The sequence below is a fragment of the Macroventuria anomochaeta genome (genome assembly GCF_010093625.1).
Source record: "Macroventuria anomochaeta strain CBS 525.71 unplaced genomic scaffold BU25scaffold_55, whole genome shotgun sequence".
Lineage (NCBI taxonomy): Eukaryota > Fungi > Ascomycota > Dothideomycetes > Pleosporales > Didymellaceae > Macroventuria > Macroventuria anomochaeta.
The window spans coordinates 4,585-19,702 of NW_022985416.1; the positions used below are offsets into that span (position 1 = coordinate 4,585).

The window sequence follows — 15,118 nt, forward strand, 5'->3', positions numbered from 1 at the left end:
GGAGGCATTCTGTGAGGCTTTGAAAGCAGTGTGGTTGACCATACCTGATACACTGATCCGTCGCCTCATTCACAGCATGCAGGACCGCATCAATGCTGTTATTAAGGCAGATGGTTACCAAACAAAATACTAGGCTTTTACGAGTAAAATGAGCCATAAACCATTTGATTTAGTCTATTATTGGTGATGCTGCAACTACTCAAAGTTGTAATGGAAATGTTGGTGAGGTGGCTCGTGCCGATGCGCGCCCAGATTAAAGGAAGGTGACTGTACATGCATTTGAAGATCTGACCGCTCGATGGAGAAATTGTAACGGCGGTATGAGTCTCGTTGATCAACGGCCACGAACGACGAACGACAAACGAACACGTGGACCTTACAGACTCTGTGTTAAGATGAGCCTTTAAAAACTGCTACAGAACACTTCAGATCAACTTTGATGGACAGGTATGTGCGCCACGATGGTAGTCTCAACTAAGCAAATGTGTCAACAGGACATCAAGCTGTGGACAGTAGAAGCACTTGTCACAGCTCCTACGTTGTTCATAGAGTTTGGCGCACTACTTTGGGTACCTATGCCCTTAGGCATGGGCAGACGCCCAGTGTTTTTGCTTGCAGCGTTGATGATGCTGCTTGCGAAGACTAGCGCTGGCTATGCATCGATTTCTACCAGCTTCACATTTGCCTATGTTTCCTTGGCTTGGTGAGGGGTTCTCATTAACACCCATACGCAGCCTCCCCTTCCATATGATTTCCCAAATGCTGACATCCGAAGGCTCTCCTTATGATGGTTTATATGACCTTCATTCACCAACGCCCCAAAGCGGTTGCACTTCCCTGGTCACTAGCTGGCATCATGGGTACAGGATCGCTGGCCGTTGTTCCTTATATTTCTTCACATGGCGGAGACTGGCGACAGCTCTACCACTTCTGGCCTATCCCTATGGCCATCTCCTTTGTTCTGGTTTTTCTCCCATATCCCCAAACCTACTTCAAGCGACCTACTGTAGCCTTCGATGGGCGGATACTGCTGCAAACTGTTATCTAGAAGCTTACGATCTACAAGCACGACGAAGCCAGCTCTGGCATCTACTGCGATCTACCTGACCTGCCTTCAGGCTTACAACGCAATGGCTTCAACGGCCTACGTGATCGTCCTGGTCTCTCTCGATCACCCTTAGCATCCTGGACAGCTGTAGGGCATTGCTGCTACCAAATAGCATTTTGTGCCGTAAACTCACTCATCTTCTGGGTCTTCATCGCATCATCGGTCAACTTCGCTGGCATGCTCATCATTGGCACCACATACGCACAGATCCTACAATCACCTCCCTACAACTTCTCATCGGTACTAATCATGAACGTCAATATTTGCTCCGACGTCGGCGCACTCTTTGCATTCCCGTTGGGCGGTGTTCTCATTGGCAAAATTCCGAACCGTCTCGCAAGGCGCAATAGAGGCGTGCCCGAGGCTGAGCACCTTCTCCTTGGCTACTTCCTTCCTGTCGTTATAGGCGCTCTCAGCACTTTTATCTACGGCTTCGCTGCTCGATGCAAAATCCACCTCGCCTTTTACTACCTCGCATATGGGCTCATTGGCTTCTCTTGGAGTACTCTATCGATTAGCAATACCATGTGGGTCACTGAAGCGTTCCCGCAATGAGCTGCCCCAGCGATCGGTGTCTTGGGTGGGTGCTGCTGTTTTTGAGCTTCTCCATGAGCTTCTGCTTGGTACCCTGTATCGAAGCACATGGATACAAGCTTGTCGGCATCGAGCTTGCATTCCTGCAGATTGTAGGTGGCCTAGTCACAGTACCGATCGGACTCTGGGGCAAAAACGCACGGCAAGCGATTCACAGCGAGTGGGCAGATGAACGAACTTGTGCGCTCCGACCTTTGTAGCGAATGTGTTTTGTAACCACATCCTACTTACGATTTTCTTTTGTCATAATCTATGGTATCACTTCACGCTTCGTCTTCAGCCCTTCCATGCGCTTCTGCTCCTTCCCCATCAACATCGCTAGCGGACCCTTCGGCACATCCTTACGATCCAGGAACAGCTCCACCATCCTCAAACCTGTCCCTTCCGTAAGCTCCTTGCTTGACAACACCTTCTCAAGCTCACCCCAAGTCCTAGCCTGTGCTGTGAAAGTACCTTCTTTCGCGCCAAAGAAACTTGGTGCACCCAGATATCTCCAAGCCGCGACATCATTATACGACTCCTTCAGCCCATGAATAGCCCTCTCAATCGTGTACCCATCGTTGTTGAGCACTACAATGATGACATTGAGATCGTGCCGTATCATAGTCGAAATCTCTTGCACCGTCATCTGCAGACTTCCATCGCCAATGAATAAGATTGTGCGACCGTTATTTGCCTTCTTGCCATCCGTAGCACCATTTGATTGAGCCTGCATCTGCCGCTGTGCTAGCGCAGCTCCTTGCGCCGCTGGCAGCATATACCCAATCGACAACCAGGTCACAGGCGCGAAGATCCGGACGTTGGGTGGTGTGCGCATTTCGCGCACGCCGTAGCCGGAGGTGCCGGTCTCCCCCATAACGATATCGCCGGGGCGGATGAAGGAGGTGAAGAGGTCCCAGAGCTTGGAGTGAGCGATTACTTCATCTTTTGCTACCGTCGAAAATGAAATCGATGAAGAGTCGTGCCACGATAGACCTTGCAGGTCTGATGCTGAGTACTGTGCGATCTTAGAGATGTCGAGCTGTTTGCGTAGCTGAGAGACAGCTAGTCGTGCCGGGATATCTCGTAAAATTGTGCTTCCAATCTCGATCTCGTTGTCTGAGAAGATGATGCTGAGCTCGGGGTTGGGCTTTGCTGTCAATGCATAAGAGTTTGTTGTGCTGAAGTGTGGACCAAAGATCAACACCAAGTCTGCCTGCTCAAAGAAGTTCTGGATTGATTGATCGTCAAAAGCTCCTTTGTACACGCCTTGAAAGTTGGGCAGGCTCTCATCGATAAGGCCTCGTCCGTACGATGTCGTCCAAGTGGGGCACTTGGTAGCTTCAACGATCGATTGCACCTCCTTGGTGATGTTAAGCGCTCTGCATTCGCCATCGAACAAGACGATTGGACGATTGGCTGCGTATAGCTTGTCGAGTACTTGACTTATGGCGTCGCTTGTTGCTGGTGTCACGAGGGTTTCAGGGAGCTTGAGCGGATTCTTGAGGTTTGCTGACCGGACCGGTACCTCTACAAGGTCGACTGGGACTTCGATGTACACTGGCCTGCTATGTATCAGACATTGCTGCAGCACGCGATCGATTTCCTGGGGTGCTGTAAGTGGATCTCTCAGGCTGGTTTGTGCCACTGTAACGTGGGCGTGCATCTGGCCGAATCGTCGAAAGTTGCCATCGTTGAATGTGTGGTGAACGCGAACTTTTCCATCCTGGGTTGCGCGATTCGGTGTCCCAACAATGTGAACAACGGGCGCTCGCTCAGCATATGCACCGGCAATAGCATTGATCGCTGAAAGTTCGCCAACCCCGAAAGTGGTAACTAATGCACCAATACCTCGGATCCTACTGTAGCCGTCGGCGGCATACCCAGCATTCAGCTCATTGGTATTGCCAACCCAGAGCAAACCTGAGGGCTCGACAAAATCGAGCAAGTCAAGATTGAAGTCACCTGAAGAATAGATCAATATCAACAGAAGTCAAGACAAGCCGCTGAAGGCTTACCTGGCACTCCATGAACCGCGCTAGCGCCCAACTGGTTCAATCGTGTGAACAGATACTCCGCAAGTTTAACAGTGTCCGTCATCTTTGTGGGGTAGACGCTTGGCAGTATATGGACTTGGCTGGGGCTCGAAGCTGTATTTATATCAGTGCAGCTCGGTCTTTGATGTTGTAAAGTGAACAGCGTGTGCAGCGCCTGTAAGGACAAATGTGGGGCAGCTTCCGTTCACCTTGAGCCGAACGGAAGCCGCGGTCGGAGAACTTGATATTCACGCCGGCGCTACGAGTACATCACTCCGGCGCTAAACGTTTCTACAACACAATGACTGCACATCACGACTTCACTGCCGCAAAGACGACAACTACGATGCCATCGCTACAAATCCCCGGCAAAAGGCACTCCGCTCCATAAGGCCACTTGTAAGCCACAACGTACGTTCACCACGCGTCCCAAACGCGCCAAAGTACTCCAGGACGGGTGGCGCACGTTGATTCGAACGATAGCAATGTCACGAAGACTTCCGGCTTGCAACCCATGTCAGTCGTCAAAACTGTCATGCGATCACGCGAAACCCATATGTTCGCGATGCAGGAACAGGGATATGGTTGATAGGTGCTCATATCGAGATCGACCCTTCAAGAAGAGAAAAGCACAAGCTTTACTTGACAACACGCATGCAGTACCGCAGAGCACTCTTGCCAACCTGACTGTGTCTACACTATCCGAAGGTGTCTCAAGGAAGTCGCGCCGTTACCCCAATCCTGGATACCTTGGATCATCTAGCCACACTACCCTCTTTGATCATCTTTCCGGCAACGATCAGCGCCATGTGACGACCAATTCCCAGGAAGACATGAACGATGATCCCAGTGCCCTCGGTTGCGCTGTGACTGATGATCGGCTTGAACAAGGCGCAGCATTCATTATCCACGTCCGTGCTTCCGCACGACTTTTGGCCTGGAAGTCTCTTATCCATGCATGGGTGAGTGAAGGCATCAACCTACCCGTTGCTGAGCCCTTTACCATATCTTGCGCAACTGTAGCCTGCTTTACCATTAACCAATGCGGCAATGAGGTTGCGGAAAGCCCTGGAAGCCTCCAGGCTCCCGCAAGAACGTCGAGACAGCTCTTCACACAGTCTTGTAAGCCCCTAAAGATGGCTGCTGGCGACACGATTGAGGACTTCTGCGAGCTCTTTTGTAGGAATGCTGCTCGCTGGGAGACGCTTGGTATATTCTTTACAGCCGTTTCGCGTGCGACCATCGACATCACACATTTCGACAGTTTATACAGCTCGGAGCAGGAGCGTCGAGCCCTTCGTAAACTTGCGATGCGGTTTTCGGATACCTGCCTTGATATCGCACTCTCACTGGACTGCTTAAACGACTTACAGCTTGTTTTGCAGTACGAGAACTTCATTTTGCATTCACTAGTAGACGGAGATCAGAGTGAGTCACTACCCTTCTTACAACATCCATGAGTATTTGAGTCGAGTTTCCAGCGTCTGGTGATTTGCCTGGGCTCTCTGTAGGCGCCTGCTCATGACTAGCATTGTTACTTGTGCATTGAGCGAAGACCGCATACCCCCATAACGTACGAAACGTCATGAATACCATTTCCAAGACACACTTCGGTACTCCTGCTAACGACTTAGGCTACCATTCCTGGCGCAAACTGGGAGATGTCGTCAGTTCACTGTTCGCTTTAGGCTACCATGAACAGCTCGGAAGCGCCTCGGTTACGCCACTTTTCTTGCGAGAACTTCGATTTGTATCGTTCAGCCGAACCTACTCTGCTGACAAAAACTGCTCAATTTTCCTTGGCAGACCACCGCGCATGCTCAAGCGTTATTGTCCAACGGCTGACCTGCCCGAGACATGGGAAACGGGCGAACGTTTTACCTATCGGGCAGACACTCGTGTTCACAGCATTTGCGCTTCATTGAAGGAGGATGTCCTAGATCTGCAAAAGGAGGACCAAATAATAAGGATACAGAAAGCGAAGTGTGTCCCGCGTAATTTGTGACCCGGGTCCTGGCTGACTAGACCTAGCCATATACGAGACGCCACTGAAATGCAATGGGCAGCAATCCCGACAGCTCTCAGGCTCGACAGACCACTATCCTCCTACAATCAACGTCATGTAGAGGTTGACTTTTTGGTCAGCGCGAAGCTGAACTTTGCGCATGTCAAGTTCCTTCTAGAGCTTACTATAACGCCTCGTGTTTCGAACCCCGGCATCGAGCTACTTCGTACATCGGCAGATATGCTCAGCCTGGTTGTGGAAGCAATCGTGCTCAAACAACGTTTGGCGAACTCCGGAACATCACTGGTATGGAAGGTACGTATCTATCTGCTGGCTTTTTTGCCGAACTTTAGAATGGTTGACAGCTAGCGGTTACTGCCGGCTCGTCATACGCATTTCTGCGAAAGTTCATATGTCGTTCGACGCGTCACTTTCTATCCTTGCGCTACCTCACTCTTTTACCATGCATAAGATTGGTATGACAAGCTGAGTTGACATAGGTTGCTTATTACGGGCTTGCTGCAGCAGGTGTTCTCTGCCTGGCATTGCTCTACAGCACGTTCGACCGCGCTGCACCAGACGCGACACCCTCCAAATCCATTCGCGATCTGAGTGTGCTTGTTGCTGAGATTGAGACGGGCGCTTTGCTTCAGCCAGAAGACCCCAACTATGCACTGCTATCTGGTGCTGCTCGTACCATCAAGAACCTTCTGGATCGTTTGATCACTAACAAATTCACCGCTCAAGCGGACACACAGCCACTCATCGATGTTTTGGCGCAACCTCCACTTCGATATAGCGACGATGAACTGATTACCTGGGACACACATGGGTTGCAGGACTTCGACCCAGAATTCTGGTTGAACCTATCCGAACATCCCTTCTTAATGACCTCTGAGAGCGGGATGTTGCAATGATGCAATAGGGACGTCTGTCGGCAAACTGAATCACAGCCAACTCGAGGCCACTCTCGGAGGCTGCTGCGAATGTCAAGCGGGACTGAACAGCTCCAATCGTGAATGTGGCAGGTTCTTCGAACCAACTGCCCTCGCTGACGAATCCACCGTTGGCTTTTGCTCCATTGTAAATTTTGTCTTCAGAGTCGCTGCCAGTTATGCGATCATCACCAGCCGTGGGCTCAGAATGCAGATTAACGCTAACCCAGAGGAACATGCCTTCGTCTGGCAACACCCAGAAGCAATGGTCATGAGGCAGGTACTCTGTGCATGCCTTCGCCAGAATCATCAGCCGTCGACTGCACCTTTCCAAAAGGCTTATCAACCAGCGGACGAATCCATCGTGCCCCCAGGTCTCGTCAAGCAACTTGTATAGCATGACTTGCGACACGCCATTGGCAGACACTTAAGATACATCAGTGCGGGCGAGGAACTTGGCGATAGTTAATGAGCACGCTGTGATCCATCCGCAGCGGAAACCCGGTGCTAGGATCTTCGATGTTGAGTGCATACGAACAATTTGGCCAGAAGTACGATTCGGACAAGCGGTCGAGGTAGTGATCTTGATATGATGGAGCTAGCCCATTCTGCTGCGAGGCTGAGTCCTTAGAGCGCAATTACATAAACATGTATGGGTCATAGTAGATGATCAGAAAACCGTGTGACTTGGCAACGGCGTAAATTGCTCTCCGTCGTTCAAGAGGCTGAGTGATGCCAGTTAGATTGTGACCTCCTGGGGTTATATACGATACAGTCGGTTTCTTTCCTCTCGCCGGATCCTAGTCCTTGAACTTGGAGTTGAGGTCTGCAGGCAGCAGTCACTCTACATCCATCCCCACCCCAGCTCTGTTCAAGCCCTGCGACTTCAGAGCATCGAAGGTCCCGGAATACATGTATTGCTCCACAAGTACGATGTCGCCAGGGTTGCAGAGAATGTGCAGCCCAAGATAGATCGCAGAGCTTGTCCCAGAAGTGATTGTGCACTCCCAGTCGATGTACGGTGGATCGTGTATCATCTCGACGTGCTCAGTGACGAAGCGAAGGAACTGTGGCGAACCCGCGGAATGGCCGTAATTCAGGGCAACAGCAAGATCGTATGCGGCCTCGCCGCTGGTATAGGCTGCTTCGGCATTAGAAGGACCCTCATCGCCGCTCTCAGTACACATGGACAGAGATGCCCATGGATAGAAGGCGAGGTACCTTCAAGCGATGACGTGCTGCAAATCTGACATGATGGAAGACGAAAACCTTGTGTGATAACAGAAAATATCCGCATCTTCTTTATTAGTATTAAATTACATTATTCGAGCCTTGCTTCTTGTTATGCCTAGATTCTACAAGAGCAGTCCACCGTAGAAACTTGCGACCACACCGAGAAGACCACCTTGAAAGACAATGGATTTGACTGAAGCCGCACCGGTCGAAGGTGTTGCTGAGGCAGTCGCAGTGTGAACGACACCACTCGCAGACGCGCTGTTGGTGCCAACAATCTGAGTAACGCTCGCAGTGGTTGTGCCTGCTGCACTTCCACTACCACTGCGACTCGCGCTGCCGATTGCACCCGCGCTTCCGGTCGCAGTAGCCTGCGTACCTCCCAGCTTCTCCGCTCCACTTGTCACAGTGACCGGCAGAGCAGCAATATTCTCGCCCTCATACGTCGTCGTACTGCTACCAGGGAAGTTCGCCTCGCTTCCAGTTGCGAACTCTGCGCAAGTGACTGTTGCCCCACGGGAGCAGTCTACAGTGCCTGTGAAGGCATTCGCATCGCCAACGCCCATGTCCAAATGATATGTCGAAGGGCCGTATACAAGCGTCATGTAGGGGAACAGACCGCAGTCGTTCGAATCTGTGCCGGAAGGGCAGGCGAGTTGCATGGTGGTGGCAGATGGGTTCGCGGAGACGACCGATGCCTCGATGGCTTGGGTGTCGAAGCCATAGAATGGAATAGAGAGCGTCGTGGATTGCGCTGCGGCGAATCCAATGAGGGATGCGAGAACGAATGTCGGTGTCATTTTGATAAATACACGGATTTTTGGTGATGGTGATGGCGACGGACGCGTCTGAGGAAGAGAGGATGCAGGGAAAGAGCGACAAGAAGAGAAGCGTAGACGGAAGGGTCGGCGGGAAGCAAGAGAAATCTGAGACCTACTGTACTACCTATGGTGTGTTTATCCGCGGTGTCAAGTCATAAGGCGACCGTGCCAGATTGTTCTCAGAATGTGGCGCGCAAAGGGGTTGTTGGAGGCCTGAAGAGGTTGTAAGGAGATGATTGGCTAGATGTCCCTAGCTTGCCCACTTGGTGCTAGCTTGCGGAGTGAAAACTCCCCGGGCGGGCGAGATAAGCAACATCTTACTGATGCTTGTCATCGTCAAGACTTCTAAGCGCGCCGTTCGTGAAACCTGCCATATGACTGTGCTACTGTGCTTTCAACAAAACTCTCTTCTGAGAGGTTTCTCGTCGTAGCTGGCCAGATCATTCTTCCCCTCTTAGCGAACATCCCGTTTGGATTAGGGCGGCTTTGCGACACAATCAAACTGTCATCAATGTGTCCAAACAAACATGTGTTCTGGTAAATCGCTATGTATTCAACAGACAAGGATGATGGGAAGGTGAACTTTAACATTCATGGGTATCATCACTACCATCAGATCATGTGCACGGCCTACCACCTTCCTCCTGGACCTCCACCCATATCACCTCCACCGTGGTGACCACCAGGTCCGCCTCCCATACCTCCACCTCCATGGTGGCCACCAGGACCTCCACCCATGCCTCCTCCAAAACCACCCTGCTGTCCACCGGGCCCGCCAAATCCTCCCTGTCCGCCAGGACCGCCAAATCCTCCACCTCCGTGGTGTTGCTGGCCGCCAAAGCCACCAGGCCCACCCATCCCACCTTCCATGCCGCCGTGATGGTTACCTTCGCCCATGCCACCGCTCATGCTTGGCCCGTTGTTCATGCCGCCGCCGAAGCCGCTTTGCTGAAACTGCTGAGGCTGTTGCTGGTATCCGCCCTGCTGGGGTGGGTGTTGGTTGTGGTTCTGGTTGTTGTGCTTGGGGTCTTTGTGCAGGACCTTTTCCTCGAGCTTGTGCAGGAGACCCATGATAAATGTTTGAGAGCGACTTTGTTGGTTCGAGGTATGTGTGTGATTGCCCGGGATGTAGACCGAAAGTGATTCGAAAGGTTATTTGGAGTTTGAAGATGCTTGTGATGATATCCAGCAAGCTAGACGAGGTTGTGGATCACATATATACTTACAGAGATCTCTCACTCATGCGTCACTGCTCCGAAGTCATCTATGACTTGTCTGCCGCGTCACCTACTAGACTCGGCGCAACTCTAAACACTGCGAAGCAAGATGAAAAGCATTTCTTGCTGTGGACCTTACGCGGCATGACGATGCATTCGTTGATTTTACGCCACACCACGCGGCTGCGACCCACTTGGTTCGGTCCAAGCGGACACGAGGCACGGTGGCTGGTTCAGCCCTGCTTTGCTTGAGGAATGATTTCGTGACGTCTGCATCAAGCCTCTTAATTGCTGTCGGTGATGCGCATCACCAGATAAGAGTGGTTGTGATGTTGAAGGTCTCATCATGGGGGAAATACTCTTCGATGTCCCGTTACGTCATACGTGTGTGGCCGATATCGCTGCTCTTTCAACCTTCAATGTGGCAACAACACTACTGCGTCAATATAGTAACCGGTCATTATACGCTGTCTACCTGTATAGCGTTGATGAGGACCTGATTGTCGCAGGATCAAGTATGTGCGTGGGTTCCGTTCACGAATAGCATATGTAAGCACAAAGGTGCGTATTTCGCATTTAACGCAGGTCCCCAAACAAACTTTGAAAATTCCCACGCTACAACATCGTTATCATTTCGGCCAAAAACTTCAGAACCATTTGATAGTACGCCTGTTAGATGGATCAGGAGGGTTGCAAGGTTCATGTAATGTTCGCTTACACCAACGAGCAGTTGCACCTGGATCCACGGATGTGAGGAAGATATTGTCGTCCAGGCCATCATCAGCGCTGTTGATGTCATGAATACGTACAATCAGCATCGCCGTCCCAAGAGAACGTGCTTCTCCTCTCACTATCGACCTTTACTATCTCATTATGCGATGCTATTGGCGCCCTTGCGGTCAAGGTTCGCCCGGGAGAACGAAGTGAGACTGTCGAATGGAATGAGATTGACCCGGTCGTAGAGATCAACGTGACCGGCGCCTGGCACCCACAGAGATTCCTTTGGCTCACCGGCACGTGCATATGCATCCTCGCTAGACTCGCGCAAATGGGTTTGATCTCCGGAGATAAAGAGCAATGGACGAGGCGAGATAGTCTCAATGTCTTTGAACGGATAGACGTTCAGGAATTTGACATTGCTGGATACAGTTGGGTGTGTTGTCAGTTTTGACGACGAGCCAGGAATTGGGTAACACAGGTATCAGAGACTGGCTCTGCCACAGCTTTTGACACAAATTCCATATCATATCTCTTGTTGGTGGTAAAGTCCTCTACATATTTGACAAGCTCCTCCTCTTGTTGTTGGTTGATGATCTTGGTCGCATGGGGTGCTTGCAAATGCTTCTGTTACCGGCTGAGCGTTGATTGATCAACCTCATGCTTTTTAGCTAATTGAGCATAAGAAAACTTTTCTCCAGGCTTGAAAGCCTCTATCCCTCCAATGACCTCCTTAACTCTTGTTATGGTTGTTATGTTGTGATGCGTTGAAGTTTGATGTACTTTGGTATTGTTGGAGCATCACGCAAATCCGGGCATCACGCGCACAGACACGTTAGCTGATCGGCTCGCATCCGGCTCTCATGTCTTCCTATCCCTTTCTACTTCAACCCAACTGACACCACCATCAAGTCGAAAGCAATTTGTACAGCATCGCCACCAGATCGGGGACTCTCTTCGTACAGCGCCTGCGACGTGTGCGGCACCGTTCCTCCACTCGCCATGTGGTCGCAATGGCTTCGGCAACCCCCACAACGATGAGCGCCAAATACAGTGGAAGAGCTCTCTTCTTTGATCATGGTAATGGGTGGTTACCTCTCTAATATGGATGTGTTCACGCCGACAGTAGATGACTTCAACAAAATGAACATTTGGGACGGGGACGGCGTTCCAACACTATTCCCAACAGATGTCCATTCATCTGCTACGCCACTCTCTGGTCATCGGCAATGTTCCGCTGGCTTTGCGCTCGTTTGTTGAACGCCTCTTGGAAACGCGTGATGGAAAAATCGTTCTTCAATGGTGCCTGGAACAAGTTAAAGTCGTTAACACAGATATGGTACCCACGGATTTGGCTTCAGTCACGCGCGCTCAAGACCTGCGATTTGTACGAAAGAATTTTCTACACGATGCGACGAGCGTAACACATTCCACTTGTTGTACTCTACTTCCGTCGCCACGCGGCTTTACACGCAGCAGCCCCACGCTCGCGGCGCCTCAAACGGCCTATGGATTCGGGACGTTTCAAATCGCGAGCAACCTCATCCTGACATCTATCGACGCACAGTGCACTTTGATGCCTTTTCCGAGTCCTGCGACAAGACAGCCGCGCCGCCACTGCACCAGCGGCTGCCAGCGTCGTGTACCTTCTCTGCTACGTTATGCTCATGATCCTGTCATTACAGCGTCAGAATATTTATGCCGGAGCAGCTGCCTCAGAATGTTTCCCATCTTGTTTCCTCGTTTCTCGGTGCTATTGGATATGAGCATATTGCCTAAGGACTCGTCTTGTTTGGCGAGACGACACTTTGACATGTATGTGTTAGCTGTCAGACAGATACCGACGACGGCTGCCAATGTTTCGCCCAGCTAACGATGATCTGGACCATTGTTGATCGATTACACCTTCATGAAGTGTCCGAGAAATAGATCGATTGGAGCTCCCAACTCGAGTTCGAGACCTTCGCAGAGTCACACTGACAACCGAGCACGGGCACGCGATCAGTTGCAGCTCGCTATCTGCACGACTCGGACGCTAGGTACCCTAGTCATGAGCGTCTCTTCGTATGTCGGAGATCCCCAGCCTGATGAGGCTGCATGAGGCTCTTTCCGCTATCTACACCAAACAGCTGTAGCCGCCTCAGAGGCCCACAGCCCTACGTCAATTTTGCTATCCACGCACACAGCAGGTTCATGCCATGTTTCAAGTGCGCACACTGACATACGATAGCCGCACTGTCTTTACTTATCAAGTTGCATATTATGTTTGCTAATGCATGGCCACTGGCATCATCTCAACCTGAGTTCTTTAACTTCATCTGCTTCTTAAACTTTTTTCCTAATTTTCTTTCACGTTGCCGCTGGTTCGGGTTTCCTTCTCCTTTTTGGGTGCTGTGCATGTTAGTTATCCAACGAAAGGGCAAATAGTTACCCGTGAAACTCGCAATCATGTATCGATCTTCCTACCGCGTCTCACGGTTCCAGGACCTCGAAAGCCAACGCCGCCGAACAGTATGGCCTACAACATATAGAGATGGCATCCAGATCAGCACACCATGGCCCTTGCCTTACGATGCCGCTGCCGAAACGAATCAGCGACTCACAAGCGTCTTCGATACCGAAGGTCGTGCGGCACGCATGAGCGCTATGGTAGAGTCGTCGCTCTTCCCACCACCACTACAGACACGCAACCGACACTCCGCATGGGTTGGAAAGAGCGCGCAACGGCAGACATGGCTTGCACCAGTAGCAGCATCTGATATGAAGGAGCGTGTGTGGTCTGGCGAGTTTGACGTTGAGAGGCGACCTTCGTGGCAGTCGCGAGGATCGGATCGATGGAGTGGCGAGCTAGACATGGAGGATTTCGAGCAGGATGTCAAGAAGGAACCATACCCTGTCGACTGGGAGGAAGACGATGTTGAGAACCCTCTCAACTTCAGTACAGGACGCAAATGGTTCAATGCCATGATGCTTGCCTTTGCTTGCTTCATGGTATCGATCGCATCCTCGGGGTTCTCTCAAGGTACCGAACAGCTCAAGGCCGAGTTCGCTATCTCCCAAACCACTGCGCTTCTCACCACATCGACCTTCGTCCTTGGCTTCGCAGTCGGTGCCCTCATCCTGTCTCCGCTTAGCGAAGTTTACGGCCGTCGCGACCTCTATGTGATGACCTTTGGAGCCTTTGTGGCTTTCAGCGGCGTCGTTGGATTTTCCTCATCCATGACCGTCGTCATTGTCCTGCGCTTCTTTGGTGGCCTTGCTGGCTCCTTCACCCAGGCCGTCGCCCCGGCCGTTGTCGCCGACATGTTCAACGCACAAGACCGCGGTCTTGTCATGTCCATCTTCACTCTTGCCGGCCTCGTGGGTCAGAACCTTGGACCCATCGTTTGTGGCTTTCTTGTCAAAGCGTATGGCTGGCGCGCAATCGCGATCCTCATCACCGGTGCATCAGGCCCAACATGGGTCGTGCTTACCCTTACCTTCCCCGAGACCTACGCTCCCGTGCTTCTTCAACGCCGCGCAAAGAAGCTCACAGCCGAGACCGGAAAGCAACACCAAGTCGCCAACATGTCACCCAAGCCCATTGCACAACAACTCCGCGTCGGCGCGCTTCGACCCTGGATCATGCTGGTCTACGAACCCATCGTCACACTCCTTTCTCTTTTCCTTTCCATCGTTCACGGCACCCTTTTTCTTCTCTTCGCTGCCTACCCCATCGTCTTCCAACAAGTCCGCGGCTGGCCACAAGGTGTCGCTTCGCTGCCTTTCCTCGCTATTATTATTGGCATAATGATTTCGCTTGTCTATGTTGCGCTGGTTGATCAGAAGCGCTACGCGAAAGTGGTTGCGAAGTACGATGGGAATGCACCGCCTGAGGCAAGGTTGCCGCCTGCTATGCTCGGTGCTGCTGCGCTTCCGATTGGTCTCTTCTGGTTCGCATGGACCAATGCGCCAGAACTTCCCTTCATGATTTGCGTTTCTGCGGGCACACTCTTCGGTTTTGGGATGGTGTTGCTGTACATGTCGCTCACGAACTACATCGTTGACGCGTATCTTGGCTACGCTGCATCGGCTCTCGCAGCCAGCACAGTGCTAAGAAGTATCGCAGGCGCCGTGTTCCCGCTATTCACCGCGGATCTGTATTCGAAATTGGGTATTCACTGGGCGAGTAGCGTGCCGGGTTTCTTGGCGCTGGTGTTTATTCCATGTCTCTTTATGTTCTACAAGTGGGGTGATAAGCTGAGGGGGATGACCAAGTTCGGGGCTGAGGCGGCGAGTATGGCGGGGAAATAGATAGTCGTGGTAGATAGCCTTGTGGGAGAATCGAATCTTTGCAAGCAATGGTGGCTGTGTCCTTCCGGATTTGTGAACGATCTTGAGTGCTCATACCGTTCTTCGATACGCTCCACCATTGTTGTCGTTATGAGAAAGTGCTTGATATGTTTCGTAGAAGCCAATGTTCATTGTACTGGG

At 51.5% G+C, this 15,118-nt stretch overlaps 9 protein-coding genes across 9 annotated transcripts; 6 read left to right on the forward strand and 3 right to left on the reverse strand.

Annotated features, from left to right (window-relative positions):
* Positions 1 to 856: 856 nt before the first annotated feature.
* Positions 857 to 1,663, forward strand: BU25DRAFT_463653 (uncharacterized protein; the record flags this gene model as incomplete). Its single annotated transcript, XM_033710619.1, has 2 exons — positions 857 to 1,006; positions 1,067 to 1,663. The coding sequence occupies 2 exons, from the start codon at positions 857 to 859 to the stop codon at positions 1,661 to 1,663; spliced, it is 747 nt and encodes a 248-aa protein (XP_033555622.1).
* Positions 1,664 to 1,924: 261 nt separating this feature from the next.
* On the reverse strand, positions 1,925 to 3,848 carry BU25DRAFT_404406 (thiamine pyrophosphate enzyme). Its single transcript, XM_033705121.1, has 2 exons — positions 3,700 to 3,848; positions 1,925 to 3,646 (listed from the first exon to the last, which is right to left on the reverse strand). The coding sequence occupies exons 1-2, from the start codon at positions 3,779 to 3,781 to the stop codon at positions 1,953 to 1,955; spliced, it is 1,776 nt and encodes a 591-aa protein (XP_033555623.1). The 5' UTR covers positions 3,782 to 3,848; the 3' UTR covers positions 1,925 to 1,952.
* A 354-nt stretch (positions 3,849 to 4,202) lies between these two features.
* On the forward strand, positions 4,203 to 6,639 carry BU25DRAFT_435487 (uncharacterized protein; the record flags this gene model as incomplete). The annotated part of the gene is made up of 5 exons (XM_033708920.1): positions 4,203 to 4,386; positions 4,426 to 5,145; positions 5,352 to 5,700; positions 5,749 to 6,037; positions 6,223 to 6,639. 5 exons carry the CDS (start codon positions 4,203 to 4,205, stop codon positions 6,637 to 6,639), a joined length of 1,959 nt encoding a protein of 652 aa, XP_033555624.1.
* Positions 6,640 to 7,317: 678 nt separating this feature from the next.
* On the reverse strand, positions 7,318 to 7,844 carry BU25DRAFT_482760 (uncharacterized protein; the record flags this gene model as incomplete). The annotated part of the gene is made up of 1 exon (XM_033711141.1): positions 7,318 to 7,844. One exon carries the CDS (start codon positions 7,842 to 7,844, stop codon positions 7,497 to 7,499), a length of 348 nt encoding a protein of 115 aa, XP_033555625.1. The 3' UTR covers positions 7,318 to 7,496.
* Positions 7,845 to 7,948: 104 nt separating this feature from the next.
* Positions 7,949 to 8,901, reverse strand: BU25DRAFT_416092 (uncharacterized protein). The gene has a single exon (XM_033707694.1). The coding sequence runs from the start codon at positions 8,688 to 8,690 to the stop codon at positions 8,013 to 8,015; it is 678 nt and encodes a 225-aa protein (XP_033555626.1). The 5' UTR covers positions 8,691 to 8,901; the 3' UTR covers positions 7,949 to 8,012.
* A 436-nt stretch (positions 8,902 to 9,337) lies between these two features.
* On the forward strand, positions 9,338 to 10,241 carry BU25DRAFT_237462 (uncharacterized protein). The gene is made up of 2 exons (XM_033701479.1): positions 9,338 to 9,700; positions 9,799 to 10,241. Exons 1-2 carry the CDS (start codon positions 9,423 to 9,425, stop codon positions 10,178 to 10,180), a joined length of 660 nt encoding a protein of 219 aa, XP_033555627.1. The 5' UTR covers positions 9,338 to 9,422; the 3' UTR covers positions 10,181 to 10,241.
* Positions 10,242 to 10,274: 33 nt separating this feature from the next.
* Positions 10,275 to 11,686, forward strand: BU25DRAFT_426460 (uncharacterized protein; the record flags this gene model as incomplete). Its single annotated transcript, XM_033708419.1, has 4 exons — positions 10,275 to 10,312; positions 10,379 to 10,443; positions 10,744 to 11,081; positions 11,558 to 11,686. 4 exons carry the CDS (start codon positions 10,275 to 10,277, stop codon positions 11,684 to 11,686), a joined length of 570 nt encoding a protein of 189 aa, XP_033555628.1.
* BU25DRAFT_416094 (uncharacterized protein) lies at positions 11,533 to 12,890 on the forward strand. Its single transcript, XM_033707695.1, has one exon. The coding sequence runs from the start codon at positions 11,835 to 11,837 to the stop codon at positions 12,516 to 12,518; it is 684 nt and encodes a 227-aa protein (XP_033555629.1). The 5' UTR covers positions 11,533 to 11,834; the 3' UTR covers positions 12,519 to 12,890.
* Positions 12,891 to 12,963: 73 nt separating this feature from the next.
* BU25DRAFT_416095 (membrane transporter) lies at positions 12,964 to 14,963 on the forward strand. Its single transcript, XM_033707696.1, has one exon. It carries the CDS (start codon positions 13,094 to 13,096, stop codon positions 14,936 to 14,938), a length of 1,845 nt encoding a protein of 614 aa, XP_033555630.1. The 5' UTR covers positions 12,964 to 13,093; the 3' UTR covers positions 14,939 to 14,963.
* Positions 14,964 to 15,118: the final 155 nt, after the last annotated feature.